At 35.9% G+C, this 20,817-nt stretch overlaps 2 protein-coding genes and 1 pseudogene across 4 annotated transcripts; all 3 read right to left on the bottom strand.

The window, feature by feature from the left end:
* Positions 1–1,580: 1,580 nt before the first annotated feature.
* LOC104748809 (uncharacterized) lies at positions 1,581–6,856 on the bottom strand. Its single transcript, XM_087487370.1, has 4 exons — positions 6,512–6,856; positions 3,512–5,897; positions 2,050–2,189; positions 1,581–1,643 (listed from the first exon to the last, which is right to left on the bottom strand). The coding sequence occupies exons 1-4, from the start codon at positions 6,854–6,856 to the stop codon at positions 1,581–1,583; spliced, it is 2,934 nt and encodes a 977-aa protein (XP_087343496.1).
* Positions 6,857–7,290: 434 nt separating this feature from the next.
* LOC147927251 (uncharacterized) lies at positions 7,291–8,456 on the bottom strand (annotated as a pseudogene).
* A 10,694-nt stretch (positions 8,457–19,150) lies between these two features.
* LOC147927250 (uncharacterized) lies at positions 19,151–20,753 on the bottom strand. 3 transcript variants are annotated; one of them, XM_087489000.1, is made up of 8 exons: positions 20,481–20,753; positions 20,329–20,386; positions 20,204–20,249; positions 20,055–20,118; positions 19,814–19,853; positions 19,675–19,721; positions 19,412–19,465; positions 19,151–19,323 (listed from the first exon to the last, which is right to left on the bottom strand). In XM_087489000.1, the coding sequence occupies exons 1-5, from the start codon at positions 20,614–20,616 to the stop codon at positions 19,843–19,845; spliced, it is 315 nt and encodes a 104-aa protein (XP_087345126.1). In that variant the 5' UTR covers positions 20,617–20,753; the 3' UTR covers positions 19,151–19,323; positions 19,412–19,465; positions 19,675–19,721; positions 19,814–19,842. The 3 variants fall into 3 exon arrangements, with proteins under 3 accessions (XP_087345126.1, XP_087345127.1, XP_087345128.1); XM_087489001.1 differs by having other exon boundaries at positions 19,151–19,320; XM_087489002.1 differs by having other exon boundaries at positions 20,204–20,243.
* Between the last annotated feature and the right edge of the window lie 64 nt (positions 20,754–20,817).

Raw genomic sequence — 20,817 nt, 5'->3', positions numbered from 1 at the left:
GCTTTCATGCAAAGAATTCGGCGCATCAGAAAATGACGAACGTGTGCTCCAAAAACTCAGTCTCGCTCCAAAAATTCGGAGCCTCTGTTGGTGAAGAAACCATTACTATCAATCCAATACATTGCCCTCATGATCATGAAAAAATGTCTTGCAAACAACAACTCAGATGTCAACTATATTAAAGGTATAATACGGTACATGTACTTCCTCCTTAATGACTATGACTATATGAGTCTATGTCACAGGTCTCCACCATTTGAGCTTCGCAGCAAATGCAGGGAAGCTAGAAGCATTCTACTTGTATGCCATTAATCGTAGAAGGAAAAATCTATCTCAACAATCTTAAGTGGACTGAAGACACTTCATGGTTTACACTTGCTGGAAAAACATCAAAACCCCATTACATGGGATTAGAGTGGCAAGAAAGCGATATTATTTCATCTCACTTAAACATATGAAACCAACAAGCTATTCGCACCTCAAAGACATGGACAAGTGTTTCTACTACAAACAAAAGTATAAGTTTATCTTTATAATATAGCTAACATATCATCTAAAGAGTTGGAAAAGTAGTTTTTGGATTTTCCCAAATGCCACACAAAATGATACAGATGAATAAGCAAAATATAAGATTAGAATAAGGAAAACAATAAAATATACCCAAACTAATACGAAAATGCACATACAATCAACAATCTATAAAATATAATTAAAAATAGTGAACGGTAAAAAGATTAACAATAGCAAACAACCCCGCGCAACGCGCGAGCCTCATCCTAAGTTATTATAATTTGAAATGACTCATAAATAACACACTTACTCCAATAGATTCATAAATACCACATCACGATATAATTCCATCGAAAGCTAGTATCTGGAAAGTCAAGTGTCTCCCAAAAATTCATTTTCTGTGGCAGGTATTTTCTGGATGTTTCTTGGTTACAGCGAATTTATGTTGCCGGTGTATTTCGTGTGATTTGATGTGTGCTTGGTGTGGTGCTCCGGTGGAAACTATCAATCATGTTTTTTTTGAATGTATGTTCGTGCGGCAGGCCTGGGCTCTTTCCAATGTTCCGACGGGCACAATTGGTTTTCCCACAGATTCGGTATTTGCGAATGTGGATTATTTCCTAGGGTCAGAAAATCCTGGGTCTCAGGTTTTTTTCCTTTTCTTGGATTATGTGGTATATTTGGAAAGCGAGAAATGCGAAGGTGTTCGAGTGAGGTGGAGCAGCCGGAAGAGGTGGCACGGTTGGCAGCCAGTGAGGCGACGGCCTGGGCTCAGGTTGAGGAGGAGGAGGTTTTTACTCTTCCTATGAATCCTGGTCCTCGGTTGGCGAGAGGAAGTGTTTCTCTCTCTACTGTTTATACCGGTTTATGTTGTTTTGTTTATGGTTCTTGGAAGGACACAGACAAATTTGCAGGTGCAGGCTGGGTGTGTCCGTCGTTCCAAGGTTCTTCTCCGCTCATGGGCTCTTCTAATTTTCGATGTAACCTCTCACCACTTCACGCTTAGGTCAAAGACTTTGTTTGGGCGTTGCGATGTATGATAGGCCATAATATATGGGATGTCGCTTTTCTCACAGACTGTTCAGATTTGGTGAAGATGATGTCTTCACTGTCAGACTGGCCGGTCTTCTCAGCTAATCTCAAAGACATCAAAGTGGATATGAAGGAATTCCCAAGTTTTTCGTTGACTTTCATTTTAAAAAATGCAAATGTGTTTGTGGATCGATTGGTACGACAAGTTCTTACTCAACCGCATATGGTTACTTATGTGAACAATTTCTTCCCAAATTAGTTCGTTTGAATTAATTTTTTTTTATTTGTTGTTAAAAAAAACTCATAAATACCACAATTTTTTTTTGTTTTTTTGTTCTTTTTTTTTTATAAAGACCACACTTACTCGAATACACTCATTATAGTTATCAAAGTGAACACTTTGAATGTCATCGGAGGTCGTGTGTGCTTGTTAATCACACATTCAAAGACAAATAAGACCAAAAAAAAAATAGATAAGACAAAAAAAAAAAAAATAGAACTTCTTACCTCTCGAAAATAAGGACCAACGGTGTGAGAATGGCAGAAGCCACATCCATTCGCTCGGCAACTAAGACTCATCCAATTGAAGTTCATGGACAACTCAGCAAGTATGACCATGCTTGACAACACAATTTGAAGCATAATAGCTGCAAATATCGGCAAGATATTCCCATATATAGTGTGAGAAGATAACAAGATATTTAGAGATATATAATAAAAATTATATTTGTGACACAAAAAATTTGTGTGCTCATTTTCTCAATTTGTTTTGTGTGTTCACTTATAGTTACATCCGTACAAAATTACAAAGTTAAACATAAGAACAAAATAAGCAAAAGACATGCACAAAATAAGCAAAATATAAGTAAAATTATAATTATATTCTCATAAATTAATCAAAAATTTATATTAGTAAAGGCCATTTTAAAGTTTTAACTTACGAATAAAAAAAAAATTATTACAATGATATATAAAATTTTTATCCAATTCAATTGATATGAAATCACTTATATTATTATTCTGAACTTTAAATTTTATTTTGAGAATTTGTTAAAAATGCCCCTTTTGATATACCCATTTTCAAAAATACCCTCTTTTTTGGCCATTTTTATTTATGTCCTCATTTAATTTTTAATGACCATTTTACCCTTAGATGAAAATTATTTTATTCAATAAAAAGAAAAACAAAATTTTTCCGCCAAAAAATTTCCGATATGGAAAATGAAAATTTTTGATATGGAAATTTCCATATCTCTTACAAAATTTTTAAAAAGAGATATGGAAAAAGGGGCATTTTTGAGAATGCCCCTTTTATTTTTATTGGTTAATATCCATGCTAATAAATTTTGAATGGTACATGTCAAAATCTATTTGATCATTTTTGATTGGTAATATCAATGTTAAACACAAATTTTGTTCACTTATGCAAACAAGATTCATAATTCAAATTTATGAATAAATGATTTAAAATGAAAATGAAACATATTCAAAAGCCGAAAACTTACAAGAAATTTCTTGTTCACTCTAAGTCTCTGATGATTCGATAAAACTGCAATTTAGCTTTAAATTTAGTTTGAGAAAAGAAAAGAAGTCATGAAATTTTTTTGTTATTTATTTTTTTTTTTTTCAGCAAAAGTAATTTATTGAGAATAAAATTTGTCAAGATACAAAGTTTCCATCAACCATGAGGGAGGATTAATACAATCTGAATAGTAGTCTAAATAATTACAGCCCTGCTTTGCTAACAAATGAGCCACCTCATTGTTTGATCTATAGACAAAGGAAAATTGCACCTTCGTAAACTGATTGGACCAAAATCTAATGTCTTGAATTAGACTATATATAGAAACATCTATCAAAGATCCATTTAAACAATCTATTAAGGTTTTACAATCTCCTTCAAAACAGACTTGTGTATAGCCCATGTGTAAGGTTTGTTGCATTGATAATAATAAAGCCTGTGCCTCACCCTCTAGAGGACTGTTTGCAGCTCTCAGTAAACTTGATCCCCAAAACAGTTCAGTACCTAAATGATTTCGAACCATCCATCCCCCGATTGTCTTCTTAGTGCCAACTGTATAACTGACATCGAAGTTGCATTTAACCATTGATTCAGCCGGTCTAGTCCAGTTAATGTTAGTCACCGAGTGAGATGAAATAGTCATCCGTCTCGTCTCCATTTCCAGAGTCCTTGTCCATTCAGAGACATCTGCTTTTGCTTGTGAGAGAGTTTGTTGATGATCCTCTTCTTTGTTATTAAAAACAAAGTTGTTGCGACCTTTCCAAATATTCCATATAAGCCAAAAGGGTAAAAGTTTTTGTTCCAATGATAAAGAGCTGTCCTTGTATAAGCTTAACAAATATGATATATTTAACTCATGGTCAGTTATGTCAAACGAATTCTGTAGTGGTAAATTTGCCAAATTCCAAATAGTCTGAGACGATGGACAAGTAAAGAGTGTATGGTTAATTGTTTCGTCCGACTGTTTACATCGTTTGCAGATTGTTTCAATGACTACACCCCGTGTTACCAGTCTTGTTGCAGTACCTAATGATTTAGACAGCACATTCCAGAGGAAATGTTTGATCTTTGGTAGAATCTTTAACTTCCAAATTTGATTTTTTGATTCAACTGAACCATGAGGTATATTAGGAGCAGGGGTCATGTCAGAAGGATCATGCGTAGCTAACCAATAACCAGAACGGACAGTGTAAACTCCAGAGGGGTTATAATGCCATATGATTTTATCCATCACGGGAGTTTGGGGAATATATATTTGCATTAAGGCATCGAAATCTGTTGGTTCAAGAATGTTTGCTGCAGTGTGGTTGTTCCATGATTTAACCGAACCATGTGACTGAATAAATGCAGACAGAGTACATTGAGTATGAGGATCCATAGAACAGATTGGTCGAGGAGGGTGATCAGCAATGACATTATCAATGTTGACACGAATAGTTGAACCATCACCAACTGCAACACGTAGGCCTTTTTTAAGTAAATCAAGACCCACAAGAATAGAGGACCAACCATAAGATTGGTTTTTCTTGGCTGAAGCATCTGTGACTGAGTTATCCGGAAAATATCTAGCCTTCATAACTTTTGCAAACAAGCTGTTTGGATACTGAATAATTCTCCACGCTTGTTTCGCTAGTAACGCATCATTAAATTTTGCCAAATTTCTAAAACCTAGACCACCTTCCTTCTTGGAGTACTGCAGTCTTTTCCAAGCGATCCAGGAAATACCTCTTGAAGATGCATTCTTCTTCCACCAGAAATTCATTAGTATAGATTCCAACTCAGAAATTAGACCCAATGGCAGTTTAAAGCAAGACATTGCATAAACGGGCATAGCAGCTGCCACAGATTTCAAAAGGACTTCTTTCCCGGCTGGTGATAAGAACTTTCCACTCCAGTTTGCTGTACGCTGTCGAACTCGTTCAACAATATACTCGAACATCTCCTTTTTTTTTCTGCCAAATTGCTCTGGCAGGCCAAGATACTTCCCTCCACCACCTTTGTTTGAAATATTCAAAATCTGCTGCAATGCATTTTGACGCGAACCATGTACTCGAGAACCAAACGTAATAAGAGATTTCGATGTGTTAATGATTTGGCCCGAATAATACTCATAAACGTCGAAAGCATCCTTTAAAGCCTGGCAGTTACGTTTATTTGCTCGACAGAAAAATAAGCTGTCATCTGCAAATTGTAAATGAGTGATGGGAGGAACTCCATTACCAATTTTTATTCCTTGTAGGTGCCCCGATGCAACTTGAGAGTTTATAAGATGACTGAGGATATCTGCACAGAGTATAAATAGATACGGTGAAAGAGGATCGCCTTGCCTTATTCCGCAACTTGGTAATACTTTTCCATATGGGGTGCCATTGATAAGAACTGCATACTCCACTGAACGAACTGTTTCCATGATCCAAGATATCCATGTAGCTGAGAACCCAAAAACTTTCATTATAGTTTCCAAAAAATTCCACTCTACACGGTCATAGGCTTTGCTAACATCGGTTTTGACAGCCATATATGTTTGAGAGACTCGTTTTCTGGCCTTGAGTGAATGCATTAGTTCGTGTGCTATGAGTATGTTATCCGTGACCATACACCCAGGGATAAAAGCAGCTTGGGAAGTCGATACAATTGTATCTAAATGTCTCTTTAACCGATTTACCAAACACTTAGAAATGATCTTGTAAATAACATTACAAAGACCTATTGGGCGGTAGTCTGATAGTGTAACCGGCTCAGGAATTTTTGGTATCATACATATATTGGTATTATTCAGTCCTGGTTTCATAGAAGATGTAGCAAAGAATTCTTTTACCTCCTTAGTTATATCCTGTCCTACGACATCCCAACATTGTTTATAAAATCTGGCCGTTAATCCATCCGGACCGGCGCCTTGTCATCACCAATCATAGAGAGAGCTTTGAAAATTTCCTCTGAAGTGAATTCTTTTGTTAGTTCGTCATTGATCGATTGAGTAACAGTTGGTTGAAAGTCTGCAAATTCTAGTGTTGTGATCGGATGACTATTTGATGTATATAGTTTTTGAAAAAACTCTGCAGCATGGTTGCCGATAGATGTATCACCACAGAAAGTGTTGCCCTGAGCATCTTGTATGGTCGTTATATAGTTTTGTGCAAATCGATTTTTTGTGGAAGCATGAAAAAATTTTGTGTTTCGATCTCCAACTTGTAACCACAAATTTCTACTTTTCTGTTTCCAATAGATTTCTTCATTCTTATATGCAACAGCTAAGTCTTGTCGTAGGCGTGGTATAAGGTCTCTATCAGAACGATGAAGGCTAGACATAGCTTTATTGAGACGAAATTGGAGAACATCAATCTGTTTTGCAGAGTTTAGGTTATTCTTTCACTTACAGCGCGCCATGAATGTTCGGCAATGTCTGATTTGGTCGACAATGGTATGGTCTCTTTGCGTTTTACAAACATTCCACCCTTTCTTGACATAACTTTTAAAACTGGCTACATCTAAAAGTCGTTTATCAAAACGAAAAGGTTTTCGATATTTTGGCTCATGAACCCCAAACCAGAGAAGAACCGGTCTGTGGTCAGATCCATTAAAGTCTAGAAAAGCTGATTCACTATGAGGGAAAGTAGCACTCCATTCAGAGTTAATAAGGACTCTATCGAGGCAGCACTTAACCGTATAGTTATGTCTTTCCCTGACCCAAGAGAATCTATCACCTGTACTCCTTATATCCGTGAGATCGCAGAAGGACATAAGGTGTCGAAAGTTTCGAAAAGTCCACTCAGCTCTGACCGGACCTCCCATTTTTTCATTGTTAGAGAGAATTTCGTTAAAATCTCCAACTAAAACCCAAGGACCATCTCTTGTTAAAGATATTTGTTTGAGATGATCCCAAAGATGGTGTCGTTGATCATGGCTTGGATGACCATACACACAAGACAAGTAAAAAGAAAAGTTATAATACTTAACGTTTACATCAATGATTCTAGGATCCTTACAGTTTAAGGACACTGAAACATTGTTTTTCCAAAGCAAAGCAATCCCACCACTCCTACCAACAGGGGGTACAGTAACTACATTGGGAAAGCCTAAAGAAAGAGCAAAGTCACACACTTTATCACACTTATTTAGAGTTTCTACTAAAAATATCATATTAGGTTTATAAATACAACAGAGCCTATGTAATCGGTTTTGAGTTGAAGTTGAACAAAGACCCTGGCAATTCCAAGAGATGATCGTCATGGAAACAGTGGGGGTACCGGGCCCCCCGCGCCTCTGTCTATTTCGTTTGGTGCAGAGCACGACCCTGCAGACTCTACCTTCTCTTTCTTCTTGATCTGGCACAGGACCGCCTGATCTTCAGCCGCCTCCCATTGTTGATAGAAAGCTTCAACTTCCACACGTTTACGCTTTGCTCCTCCTGCATCCATAGATCTAAGCGAGCTTGCACTCTCCTGGATGGGTGAGAAGTTGTCAACAAACTCCTTGGAAAACTTTGCGTGCAGGTATCGAAGGCGTTCAGCAGTCAAGTCAGTGTCCTCAAAGACACTTGGAGAGGAACTAGGAGTAGTACTTGGACCCGCCCCGGTGTAAAGTAATGACATTTCAGGCCTGGTATTGTCTCAAATGGATCAATGGTCTGCAAGGTGTTGGTATCAGAAACATCCTCTTGGTCCACAGGGGGTTCATCGCCCTGGTTTTCATCGTTTGGAGGTACAGCAGGGTGAATATCTTCCTCCTCATTGTTAAGACCACATTCAGACACATCATGTTTAAGAGACCCACAGTTGGAACATAATTTCCTCAATCGCTCAAAACGGTACTTGATGATAGTATTATCACCCGCAGTAAACTGGAAATTTCGTTGAAAGCGTAAAGGCCAATCTACATTCCAATCTATGCTAACCCTTACAAACTCTACCAAATGAGCATTTTCATCAAAATCAACAGTATCCACAGGCCCTAACTGATCCCCAACATACCTGGCCATGGCATTCGAGAGATAGAGGAGAGGGATACCTCTGATTTGTACCCAAAAGGGGATTATCTTCAAAGTTTCATCAGTGATGTGTGGGTGCCAGCGATGAACCGTCAGCATCCACTCATTAAAAGACCAAGGTCCTCTTCGAAGCACCATGTTCAGGGATTCTTCAGATTGAAACACGAACAGAGCCTTACCAGCCCCCAGAATGCGTCCCACAACCGAACCCTCGAAACCCCAAATCCGTGGCATATGTCCAATCAGTGCCCTCAGATTTTGTTTTTGGGGATTAACGGTTTGGACCACCAGAGAGAAACGATTCGCAGCCACCGCATTGGCGAGAAATTGAGGGGGTAACGGAACAGGTGTATCCGTAATTCCCAAATCCAGATCTTGAAGAGACTTTCGTATGTAATCACTCATTGTGAATAAGTAGAATTCACAGAAGAGAGTCGGGAAAAGTGAAGATAGAAACAGAAGAGAAAGATTGCCGGGAAAGAGGGTTTTATACTGTATTGGCCATGGCGGTTTCTTTAAACGGTTATCCAACGGGATAAACGGAAATCGAAAACTGCCAAAAAACCGTTTGGACAGAGAGAAACCGAACGAATTCATAGACTCAACACTACCAATTCGTCCGGAAAAGCACACTCCAGCAAGGAGACAAGAAACTCCGGGCAATAACTGTCAATCGCACAAAAAATTGCCTTCATTTTTTTGTTATAGTACCATAAGAGATTTCGAAAAGATTTGTTCATTAACCAAACAATAATACTTAAGAGCTTACACATGATATGACTATATGTTAACAAGTATTTACAATGAGGATAGTGTAAATAATATTACCTACACCTAAAATCACAACGGGATAGTGAGGATTTTTTTCCATCATAGGTAAAATGAAGATTTTTTTTAAATATATATGGTTCAGTTTCGGTGGAGATTCCACAAAAGTCACAATTATTCTTTGTAATTGAAACTATTGGTTTAGTCGTTTAGAGTTATAGAAAATTGTAGATCACATCAAAAATAATCAAAAATAATGCATTTATAATCATTTTCAATATATTTTCTTGATATGTGTGAAAAAACTAAAAATAGGTTAATTACAAACATAAGGAATATGTTGTTTATCTAAATTATGTGTGAAATTTATAATAAATTTGAAATTAACCACAAAATTATTTACCTAAAATGGAGTCAAAATCATTTACTATATTTTTCAACAAAAATGACTTTTAAAACTAATGTTGATATAATATTTCAACATATCAAAAATCGTAGTGAAACGTCTCGTCGTTTTCTTTAGTACCACATCTCTTGATTTTTGAAAGGCTTGTTTAACTTTCTCGATTGTTCCATCCTCCCATTCGAAATCTGACATGAGCTCTTTGCGTTTCCTAGAACTTCCACCTTCCATCACAAATTCTGAAAAAAATAATACTGAAAGATTATAAACTTCCAAGCCAAGAATTCAAAAAATGAAAAAATTAAGTAAATATCCATTGAGATCTCACCACAAGGATATGGATGATAATAAACCTTTTTTTTTCCTTTATTGTGAGGGGATAGCAAAAGGTCACAATATTAGAGAGACGTAGAATACTTAAATATTAGTTTATAGAGCCGCGAAGGCTTTCATATTGGCGTCTATTAAGGCCAGACCCATCTAAGTTAACCAAGAATAACCTTCGATCGTCTTTGTCGAAATTAAGAGTAAAGTTTAATTTAATTAGGGTAAAACTCATACTTTTTAAGATATTGTTTGATTTAATTAGGGTAAAACTCATACTTTTTAAGATATAGTTTAATTTAATTAGAGTAAAACTCATACTTTTAAAGATATATATTAGTAAAATAGTGATATTAGATTTAACTTGTAGTGAAAATAATAATAATAATAATTCCAAACATAATTAAACACGAATATTAATCTCCAAAGTTTCAACAAAATCTTATTTAAAAGTCTAAAACAATAGTAGTAAAGTGAACTTAATAAGAAACATTGAGAAGTGAATCTATAGCTAGCTGCTCGAACCACAGACTCAATCTTCATAGTCTTCATCACTGGAATCGACGTCTAGCCAGCGTCTATAAAAATTAAATAATTCAGGTTTAAAATATCTGCATAATTTTGTTTATACTAAATTTATTCAATTTTATTAAATTAATGACATTACAGCATATCACCAGTATTAAATCCAGCCACTTCATCTTCAAGTATGATATTTGAACATCGTAGCTGAGACATCAGACATTGGATACCTAGGAAAGTAGAATTTAAGTTAAAAAAATGATAGTTTTGAGTCGTATATAAGACTATTAAACAATACCTTCGTAAACAGAGATCCTCCAAAACAGAAGAGTACACATTACTGGTTGATTAGCATATGTAGGGTACACAAACCGAACCAACAACAACACATTCAATCTCTTGGCCACTTTCAAAAATAATTTGATTGTGTATTAGTTAATAAAGAATTGTTTTAAATAATAATAGATTGTATTTTCTATATTATCGAAAGTTTTAAATATTCTCTTACTTGTATTCAAGGATAGTGAATGTCACAATTTGATTCTCTAAAATGTAGCCATTTTGACGTTCAAGGAAATCTATTGTCCGAGGCTCGCTTACATGTAACACCATTCCTATTGGAATAACATAAAATTTTATTCCAATGGAAAAAAAAATCAAAACAAAGTCATCATCTTCAAATTAATTTATCATCACAGAAGGACGGATTTATTAAGATTACTTAAATATAAAAACTTACCTACATAACGGTTCTTCTCGTCAGGCGTGGAATTATGCATTTTTTATGCATCATATAGAAGGATAAAATTGCCAGTGCTTCGCGGATATGTTGGAATCATTTTTGTTTTATCCTGGATCTCAAACGGATGGTTTGAGTTTCTGAATGATTGTTGACCTTCAATGACTAAAAATCCAGAAATCTCGTAACAGTCTCCTTCCTTGATGTTTCCATAGTAACTTTCTACATAAAGATCCGCATCTATCTTGGCATCAATCCTATTTCCTTATAATAGAAACACAATATATTATTTTATTTAATTATTTTTTGTTGTACATCTCATTTGATATTTGAAAATAATTACGGCAAAATGGGAAGAGGAAGGAGAATTATCCTCTCGTCTACCAAAATCAAACTTTGATAAAAATGCTGTCCTTGAATAAAATGAGGTGGCCATTCTCAAAAAATTTCACAGCAACTTTCGGGTTACATAACGTAGGATTCAGATCTTTTAAGTACAACACCATCTTTTTTGGGTTCCTTTTTTTTCTGTGTATTTAGAAGCAAGGAGAAGATTCAGAGAGAAGTTTCAAATATTACAATAATTTTCTTGTAGTTCATATATTTATAGAACAAAGAAGATAAGGATTATAAGAATCAGAGTTCTAGATTTGTGTGGATTGTATAAAAACCTGTGGTCTACACAGGGAAAGCTGCATGAGACTTTGTTCGATAAGAATGAACAATGTTTTCGTTTTTTAAAATACTTTATTTTTAAAAACTTGACTGGACGGTTAAAACCTTAAATTTCAAATTGCAGGTCTATCTTAGCATTTTTCAACTTGCATGCTGACATCTTTTTATTATCATGCATTGGGCTATCGTATCTTTATTACGATTTTTGTTGAAACTTTATTGGAAACTTCAAAGTCTTTGTCTTTACATTTTTTTGTAAATATTTTATATGTAGATATTTTTATCAAAGTATTTTTAAAAGAATAATCTTATGGTTAATTTAACCATAAATCGATATCTCTGTAAAATAAAACTGGCATTTATTTTAAAACAAATAATTATAATCCATCTATTATTTAAATATAAAATAGTTAGAACCCCCTAAAATCCTTAATGAGCCAAAACAAAAGAAGGAAGCCAGTCTTCTATTTGCGAGTCCTCTTCCTTGGTCTCCTATAAATTAGTTAATACATGAAAATAAGTTTTTAAATGAAATTCTAGAATGTTTTCATCTAATATATATGATGAACAAAGATGATAAACTTACAATTCCATCATTTTTGTCACCTCATAAAAGATGATAAACTTCTTTTATTTGCGTACAAACTGTAGAAGATATGCTTCTTTTTCCTGCAAAATTATAACATAAATAATTCTTTTACTCACTGATTAACAAAAATGATCTATAAATATCATCAAATTGAATGTATACCCTGGAAAACTTCATTAACACCCCATCGAATAACACAAATTAAGCGATCACCTCGGAAAGATTTATAAGTATCGTAGAATTTTGCGGCCGATGTTTCGAATAATTTACACCTTATTAGGGTTCCACTAAAACATGAAGAATTAAAACTTTATGTTTCAATACAATTCAAGATCATAATTATACAATATATATATATATATATATATTTATTTATTTATGAGTACTATAATTTACCTGAAATCGCGAAGATCAAAAGAGATTTTGTGGTTAATTGAATTATCCTCTGCTCTTTTATTTATTTCAAGATTTCCTTCAGTACTTTGCATCTCATCGTCCTCTTCATCCTCCTCTAAATCTTGGACATATTTATCCTCATTATGATCATCGTTATCACTATTATCTGATTGGTATTCGCCCTCATCATGGGTTTCTTCTTGAGTATCAACATCTTCTTCATCCATTGTATCATAACAAACATCATCTTCTTCATCGCTTCCTTCTTGTATATAATCATCATCGGCTTGATCTCCAACATCACTGTCATCATCAGATTCTTCAAAGATCGTACAATCCGATTCGGAGTGATCATGATAAGAAGTTTTTTCTTTTTGTCTAAACCAAATCGAGTACAATACTTAAACAACATACAAATATTATCAGTTTTTGATACGTCCACATGTTTCTCATGATTTTCCGACTCCTTATTTTCCTCTTTTTGTTGTAATTTACTGAAATTACAGCTGAATTCTCCAACATTGACAACCTCACTGATGACATCTGTATAAAAATAAAGTTATTTCAAATAAAAAGAACTATTAATAATAATTGAAATAATGTTATAACTTCAATTTAATCTTTTAAATAACAAAAATAAATCCTCCTCCACTAAGTAATCTTCACATCGGGTACCATCATTAATGAGTTTGAAGTCGACGAAATCATAGAAATCTTCCCCTCCAACAAATGAATTCTCTTTAATCTTGGTTTGATACAAAATAACAAATTTGAAACGATGTGTGGTAGTTAAACATGAACCATACTGCTCAACAACTTTAAAGTCTTCGAAATTGTAACATCCGCGAACCGAAATCCTGGTTTAGGGGTTGCATCGGTCGATGCATGTTCAGTTTTGTGCGGACGAGTTTAAGTTAAACGCTGCGTTTTGGGCAAAAGGAAAAGGAAAACCCTAAAATCGTTTCTTTTGTCTCATTAGTCGACTTTGGGGCGCTTTTGAGAGAAACAGAAGAGAGAAAGAGTGTTCTTGGTGTTCTTGGTGATTTTTGTGGTTTGGTGGCGTTTTCTGATGAGATCTGACGCTTAGGACGTTGTAGGAGGCTTCTAGAAGTGTTTTCTTGCTTGATTGAGGTTCAGAATCGTCTTAGCAAAGGTAAGTGCGTGACCATGGCTTATCTAAGCTAGAGCTCTCTCTGATTTGCTTGTTATGTGTTGTTAGGCTTGTTAGATTGGTATTTGGGACGTTAGGAAGCTTTCTTGTGGCTTGGGATCGAGTTTTGTGGTTGTAGGAACGAAGATCCGGCGAGAAGCTTCGGAGGAAAGCGATGCTCGGCATTGCATCGGTCGATGCACTTTGTGCGTCGGTTGATGCAGATGCAAGGACGGCACGTAAACTCTAGGGTTCTTGTGCTATGTCGAGCATGCGTCAGTCGATGAAATGGGAGCGTCGGTCGATGCAAGTTAAACTGGCATTGGTCGATGCAGATCTTGCGTCGGTCGACGCACCTCCAACTAGTGTCGGTCGATGCATGTTGGTGTCGGTCGATGCAGAGTCCTGGTTTGTCTATTGTTGATTGTTGGTTGATGGTTAGAGATGTCTCTATTGCTCATTTGTATAGCCTAGTAGATGGGAGGATTGCCTTACTGAGTGTTTATAAAATACTCATGCATTGCAATTTGTGTTTGTGGTGCAGGTAAAGGCAAAGTGTGATCGTGGAATCAAGGCAATGAAGAGGAGGATGTTCTAGGGACTCGATTGGATGTTGTCTGGCATTGCTAGGTTGTTAGAGTTGAGTCATTAGAAACATTGCTAGGTTGCTGGTTTTATGATTCTTGTTGTTTGGTATTTGGTTATTGATTATGATTATAATATTGGTTATTATTGGTTATTTATTGATATTGGTATTGGTTATTTCTACTGTTGAATGTGATTGTGGTTATGTGGCTAGTGGATATGGGACCACTAGTAGTAGTTAATTTATTATTTATTATTATTATTATTTTTTTTAAAAAGGTCGGTCCTTTCAGTTTGGTATCAGACTTTTGATGCTATTTGGGTCATTGTGGACCGGTTGACTAAGTCAACACATTTTCTGGCCATTAAGAAGACTGATGGAGCAGCGGTCTTGGCTAAGAAGTATGTGAGAGAGATAGTCAGATTGCATGGGGTGCCAGCGAGTATCGTTTCTGATAGGGATTCTAAGTTCACTTCAGTGTTCTGAAAGGCATTTCAGGTAGAGATGGGCACTAATGTGCATATGAGTACAGCTTATCATGCCAAACAGTAAGCTGTCAGAAAGGACGACCCAGACGCTGGAGGATTTGCTGAGGATGTAGGTGCTGGATTGTGGTGGCCTTTGGGCAGATCACATGAACCTGGTAGAGTTTGCTTACAACAACAGTTATCAGGCGAGTATTGGGATGGCTCCTTATGAGGCTTTGTCTGGGAAGCCGTGTCGTACACCGTTATGCTGGACTTAGGTGGGGGAGAGGAGTATGTTTGGGGCAGATTTTGTTCAGGAGACCTCAGAGAAGATTCGGGTTCTCAAGCTGAACATGAAGGAGGCTCAGGATAGGCAGAGGAGTTATGCTGATAGGAGGAGGGGAGATCTTGAGTTTCAGGTAGGATACAGAGTGTACCTCAAGATGGCCATGTTGCAGAGTCCGAACAGGTCATTGACTGAGACTAAGTTGAGTCCGAGGTATATGGGTCCGTTCAGAGTGATTGAGCGGGTTGGACCAGTGGCATATAGACTGGAGTAACCTGAGGTTATGCGTGCATTCCACAAGGTTTTCCATGTGTCTATGTTGCGGAAGTGTCTCCGTGAGGATGATCAGTTGTTGGCTAAGATTTTTGAAGATCTTCAATCTAACATGACTTTGGAGGCGAGACCAGTGAGGGTTCTCGAGAGGAGGATCAAGGAACTTCGGAAGAAGAAGATTCCTTTGATGAGAGTCCTTTGGGACTGTGATGGTGTTGAGGAGCAGACTTGGGAGCCAGAGGCGAGGATGAAGGCAAGGTTTAAGAAGTGGTATGAGAAGCAAGCCGCGACTTGAGCTTGTCTAGCCTAGTCCTATCTGCAATCCGTGGTTGGAGCGGGAATGGAGTATTCCAGCCCATCTCTCTTGTTTACTTGGTCGCTTGGGGTGGTCGGTTGTGCGACTCAGTAACAAGATGAGGTGGTGCTCGGGGTATAAAGTTTCCGTGAAGCAGGGTATTTGAGGAAAGTTTCCGGAAATAGAAGTTTCCAAAAGTGGAAAGTGCTAAAAATGGAAAGTTTTATGTGAGTTGGAATTTGTCCATTTTAGAGGTGGAGAGTCTTGGAGAGGCTTGTGTGGCCTTAGTGGCGGACTTTTTAGTCATTGTGCCGTGTGTGGCAGTCTTTTGAGACATTGTGTGGCCTTTGTGGCGGGCTGTTTAGCCAGATGTGTGACCTTTGTGGCGGGCTGTTTAGCCATATGTATGGCCTTTGTGGCGGGCTGTTTAGCCAGATGTGTGGCCTTTGTGGCAGGATGTTTAGCCAGAGTGCCTGTTTAGGCGGTCCTTCGGGACAGATGGTCTTTGTGACGGTCCTGTTTAGGACAGATTGTTTGGTCTTTGTGACGGTCATGTTTAGGACAGATTGTTTAGTCTTTGTGACGGTCCTTCGGGATAGATGGTCTTTATGACGGTCCTGTTTAGGACATATTGTTTGGTCTTTGTGACGGTCCTGTTTAGGACAGATTGTTTGGTCTTTGTGACGATCCTGTTTAGGACAGATTGTTTGGTCTTTGTGACGGTCCTGTTTAAGACATTTGTTGGCCTTGTGGCATGTATATGTTCCTTGTGTGGTCATGAAGTATTCCAGTGAAGGGATATGTGGTTGGTAGGACATTGATAGGGATAGGACTCAGACGTGTTCAGAATTGTTTGCTCGCGAGTCTTGGGGGACTTAGGTTCTCCTAGTACTGCCATATTCAGAGACTTTGTGGCTTGGGAGTATGGTTGGTATATCGACTTAGGATGACAATCCGGGGGTGCACTGTAGGGTGGCAACCCGAGAGACAAGTATTGGATTTTCCTTATATATTATGGCATGCGGGCTTAGGCCCGATGAGGAGCCAACATTATGGCATGCAGACTTAGGTCTGATGAGGAGCCAATAAAACTCAAGGTTTAGGCCTATGAATAAAGGAAAGTCCAAAAGTCGAGAGCAAATAATACCTGGAGCGTGAGTCTATCGCCTAGAGGTGACCTTCCGTAGATCGGTCGGAGGAGTGTGGGCCGTGCAAACGGTTGCACGGGAGTCCTTGGCTGATGGTTGTTTGAGATTCGAGGACGAATCTAGATTGGTGGGGGAGAATTGTAACATCCGCGAACCAAAATCCCGGTTTAGGGGTTGCATCGGTCGATGCAATTAGTGCATCGGTCGATGCATGTTCAATTTTATGCGGACGAGTTTAAGTTAAACGCTGCGTTTTGGGCAAAGGGAAAAGGAAAACTCTAAAATTGTTTCTTTTGTCTCATTAGTCGACTTTGGCCGCTTTTGAGAGAAACAAAAGAGAGAAAGAGTGTTCTTGGTGTTCTTGGTGATTTCTGTGGATTGGTGGAGTTTTCTGGTGAGATCTGAGGCTTAGGACGTTGTAGGAGGCTTCTAGAAGTGTTTTCTTGCTTGATTGAGGTTCAGAATCGTATTGGCAAAGGTAAGTGCGTGACCATGGCTAATCTAAGCTATATGTCTCTCTGATTTGCTTGTTATGTGTTGTTAGGCTTGTTAGATTGGTATTTGGGACTTTAGGAAGCTTTCTTGTGGCTTGGGATCGAGTTTTAAGGTTGTAGGAACGAAGATCCGGCGAGAAGCTTCGGAGGAAAGCGATGCTCGGCATTGCATCGGTCGATGCACTTTGTGCGTCGGTCGATGCAGATGCGAGGACGACGCATAAACTCTAGGGTTTTCATGCTATGTCGAGCATGCGTCGGTCGATGCAATGGGAGCATCGGTCGATGCAAGTTATCTTTGCATCGGTCGATGCAGATCTTGCGTTGGTCGACGCAACCTCCAACTGGTATCAGTCGATGCATGTTGGTGTCGGTCGATGCAGAGTCGTGGTTTGTCTATTGTTGATTGTTGGTTGATGGTTAGAGATGTCTCTATTGCTTGTGTGTATAGCTCAGTAGATGGGAGGATTGCCTTACTGAGTGTTTATAAATTACTCATGCATTGCGATTTGTGTTTGTGGTGCAGGTAAAGGCAAAGTGTGATCGTGGAATCAAGGCAATGAAGAGGAGGATGTTCTAGGGACTCGGTTGGATGTTGTCTGGCATTGTTAGGTTAGAGTTGAGTTATTAGAAACATTGCTAGGTTGCTGGTTCTATGATTCTTACTGTTTGGTATTTGGTTATTGATTATGATTATAATATTGGTTATTATTGGTTATTTATTGATATTGGTATTGGTTATTTCCGCTGTTGAATGTGATTGTGGTTAGGTGGCTAGTGGATATGGGACCACTAGTTGTAGTTTATTTATTATTAATTATATATATTTTTTTTAAAAGGTCGGTCCTTTCAGAAATCAAGCCAATCCCCAACGTTAAACTTGGAGATAAAACGATCATAAACGTCTCCACGAAAGGAACTTTGGACCTTTACACCCTAATAAATCATAGAATTAATAATTGTCACATAATTATTTTATATCTCAAAGAATATACTCAACGATTTTAATTTATAACTTTCAAGTATACATGCATATACGCTTTATTTTTGAAATCTATAATGAGCTTATGATTAGAATAAACTAAATACCTTAATATCAGATAAAACCATCTCCAAACTTAGACCTTTTTCTTCCCACAAAAACAAGATCTTCACACGAATTTTTCCATTCATATTTTGAAGGATTCAAACGCGAAACATCATCGGAAAGACTATACCTAACCATAGTTTTTTGTTTTTTGTTTTCTTGTTTAATTTAGGTTGAAAGTCTAAAAAGTCGGATATACTTATATATATATATATATATGTAATTTAATATATATAATATACATTTTTTGTAAGTGATATTTAAGAATATATCTTTAGCAAATCATTTAAATATAATTTGTATATATCTCCAGACATAAATATTTTACACTTCCCTTTATTTTAGAGATGATAGTAAACTTCTTAATGTTTATCATTACGGCTTTTAAAGTGTATTTTACATTTTCTATTTTTATATTAATCGTGATGATACACCGTATTCTATATTGTTTTGAATATGGAAAACTTATTAAGTTTATCTACCCTACTTTACATAATGTAAAATTAATAATTTATTAGATTTCATCATAATATTTGTAAATCTTAGTTTAAATTAACAACCTTACATTAACTGAACAATAATCTACAAAATTTAGAAAATAATATATATCACAATTTTTAAAAATATAACCTGAAAACGTTAATATCTATATCATTTTCATAAACTTAATACGGTAATTATCTCATTTTTTTCCATCATTCATATGTAAAATTTCGGCATTTAAAATATACAATATCACGACATATTGAAATTGACATAATGATCTTGAACTTTAATATATGGTGGTCGATTGTATTGTTAATAATTGTATTTCACGACGCACATTTATCATTGTTTACACGTCTCGTTTCATTTATTTATAGATCGACATTATAAAGTACCGTAAATTTCAAATAAAAAATAATCAAACTTTATAGAAATATTCTTATTTCATAAATATTCATTTATCTAAAACAATATCCAAAAAACAGCAATTATAAGATCTTAGAACATTCATTCTACTATTCTCTAAATTTTGTTGCTCTCCTCTCTTCACGCCAGAATAGTTGCTATGACACCAATCATTTCTTCTTCCATATGCAGTTTATTTTAAAATAATAAAAATGTCATATATTAGATTTAATAGAATTTTAATGAGAATATATTTTAGGTAATTACCGTGTGTCTTAAATGAAAAGGAACGATTTAGCTTCTTTTCGATTAATAGCTTCCCTGCAGATAACAACAAAGAACTAGGGTTAGGGTTAAAAATTACGAATAAACGTTAGTAACATGTTTTTATAAAAGAATTAGTATTAGGGTTACTTTCAAACACAAATTGTTACCGTGTTAATACCAAACTAAGGAATTAGTAACAAACATTAAAACATTATTTTATCAAAGAATTAGGGTTAAGACTGCTTTTTAACATGAACTACTACCGAGCAATAGCCGAAAGACGTTGTATTGCTGACTCTGCATCATTCATCTGTTGATTAATCAAACCGAATTATGTTATATCCGAGAAAATAAGAGTAGTTAATTTTAAACATTAGCAAAATCATTTATTTTAGAATATACCATAGATGTTGGGATATTGTTAGCATCAATCATAGCCTTTCTGCAACAACAATCAGAAACTACAAATATTAGTATGATTTTCTGATTCAAATATATAATTTTAATCTTTCTTATATAATTTTAAACAATACATGTTTTTCACCATACGATCATCGGTAGATTCATCTAAATAATGTTTTAATTTAAATCATTAGTAAATATTTATAATATTATCAAAAGAATTTTAAATTTAGCAACATACCTCTTAGCAACGATGAGGAGGCAGAAATCAAATAAAAATGTTTGATAGACCTCGCCACCTCTACCTATTGATTTATATTTATTTATTAGAGCAACAAACAATCAATAAAATTCGATAACAATGATAGAATAGATTACTATGAAAATTACCAAACATCTCTCATTAATATTAGTATCTTCAGAAGTTTTCCTGCAACTATAAACATGAGCCTTCTAATTTAGCATCATCAAGGTATAAAGGAAATAAGTTTTATGTATACAGAAAAATAAAATACCTATTTTTCTCCCCATGCAGATCTATAGAACTAAGATCATGACTATCTACTAACACACCTGAAACATAAGAATTAGTATAATTTGTTTATACAAAACTATAAAAAGATCAAGAAACATATGCAATATAATATAAGAAGTAAAGAAACCATACACAAAGTTTTGGTAATGCTTGATCTTGCGTTCCAAACAAATACTACAGAAAGAGGATATGAATAATTAGAACACAAATACGAAGAACCATATAAAAGATCATCAAGACTATAATACAAATATAAATTTGAGAACATGAGAGTAATTTAGGGTTTTTTTCTCTTTTTAAGATTTCGAATTATGAAGAATGGTTAGGGTTGTACCTATTTATATTAGTTAACAACCTATAATTTTAGGGTTTCGAATAGGTCGGTATATTTTGATTGGGTTTTCTATAAAGCCCATTATTTTAGGTTTTAGGGTTTTTTAAATTTATAAATCACGTTTGACGATTTTTT

The sequence above is a fragment of the Camelina sativa genome, chromosome 15, assembly GCF_030686135.1.
Source record: "Camelina sativa cultivar CO46 ecotype springtype chromosome 15, ASM3068613v1".
Lineage (NCBI taxonomy): Eukaryota > Viridiplantae > Streptophyta > Magnoliopsida > Brassicales > Brassicaceae > Camelina > Camelina sativa.
Note: the sequence above shows the minus strand (reverse complement) of the source record. Positions and strands in the feature narration are given on the sequence as shown.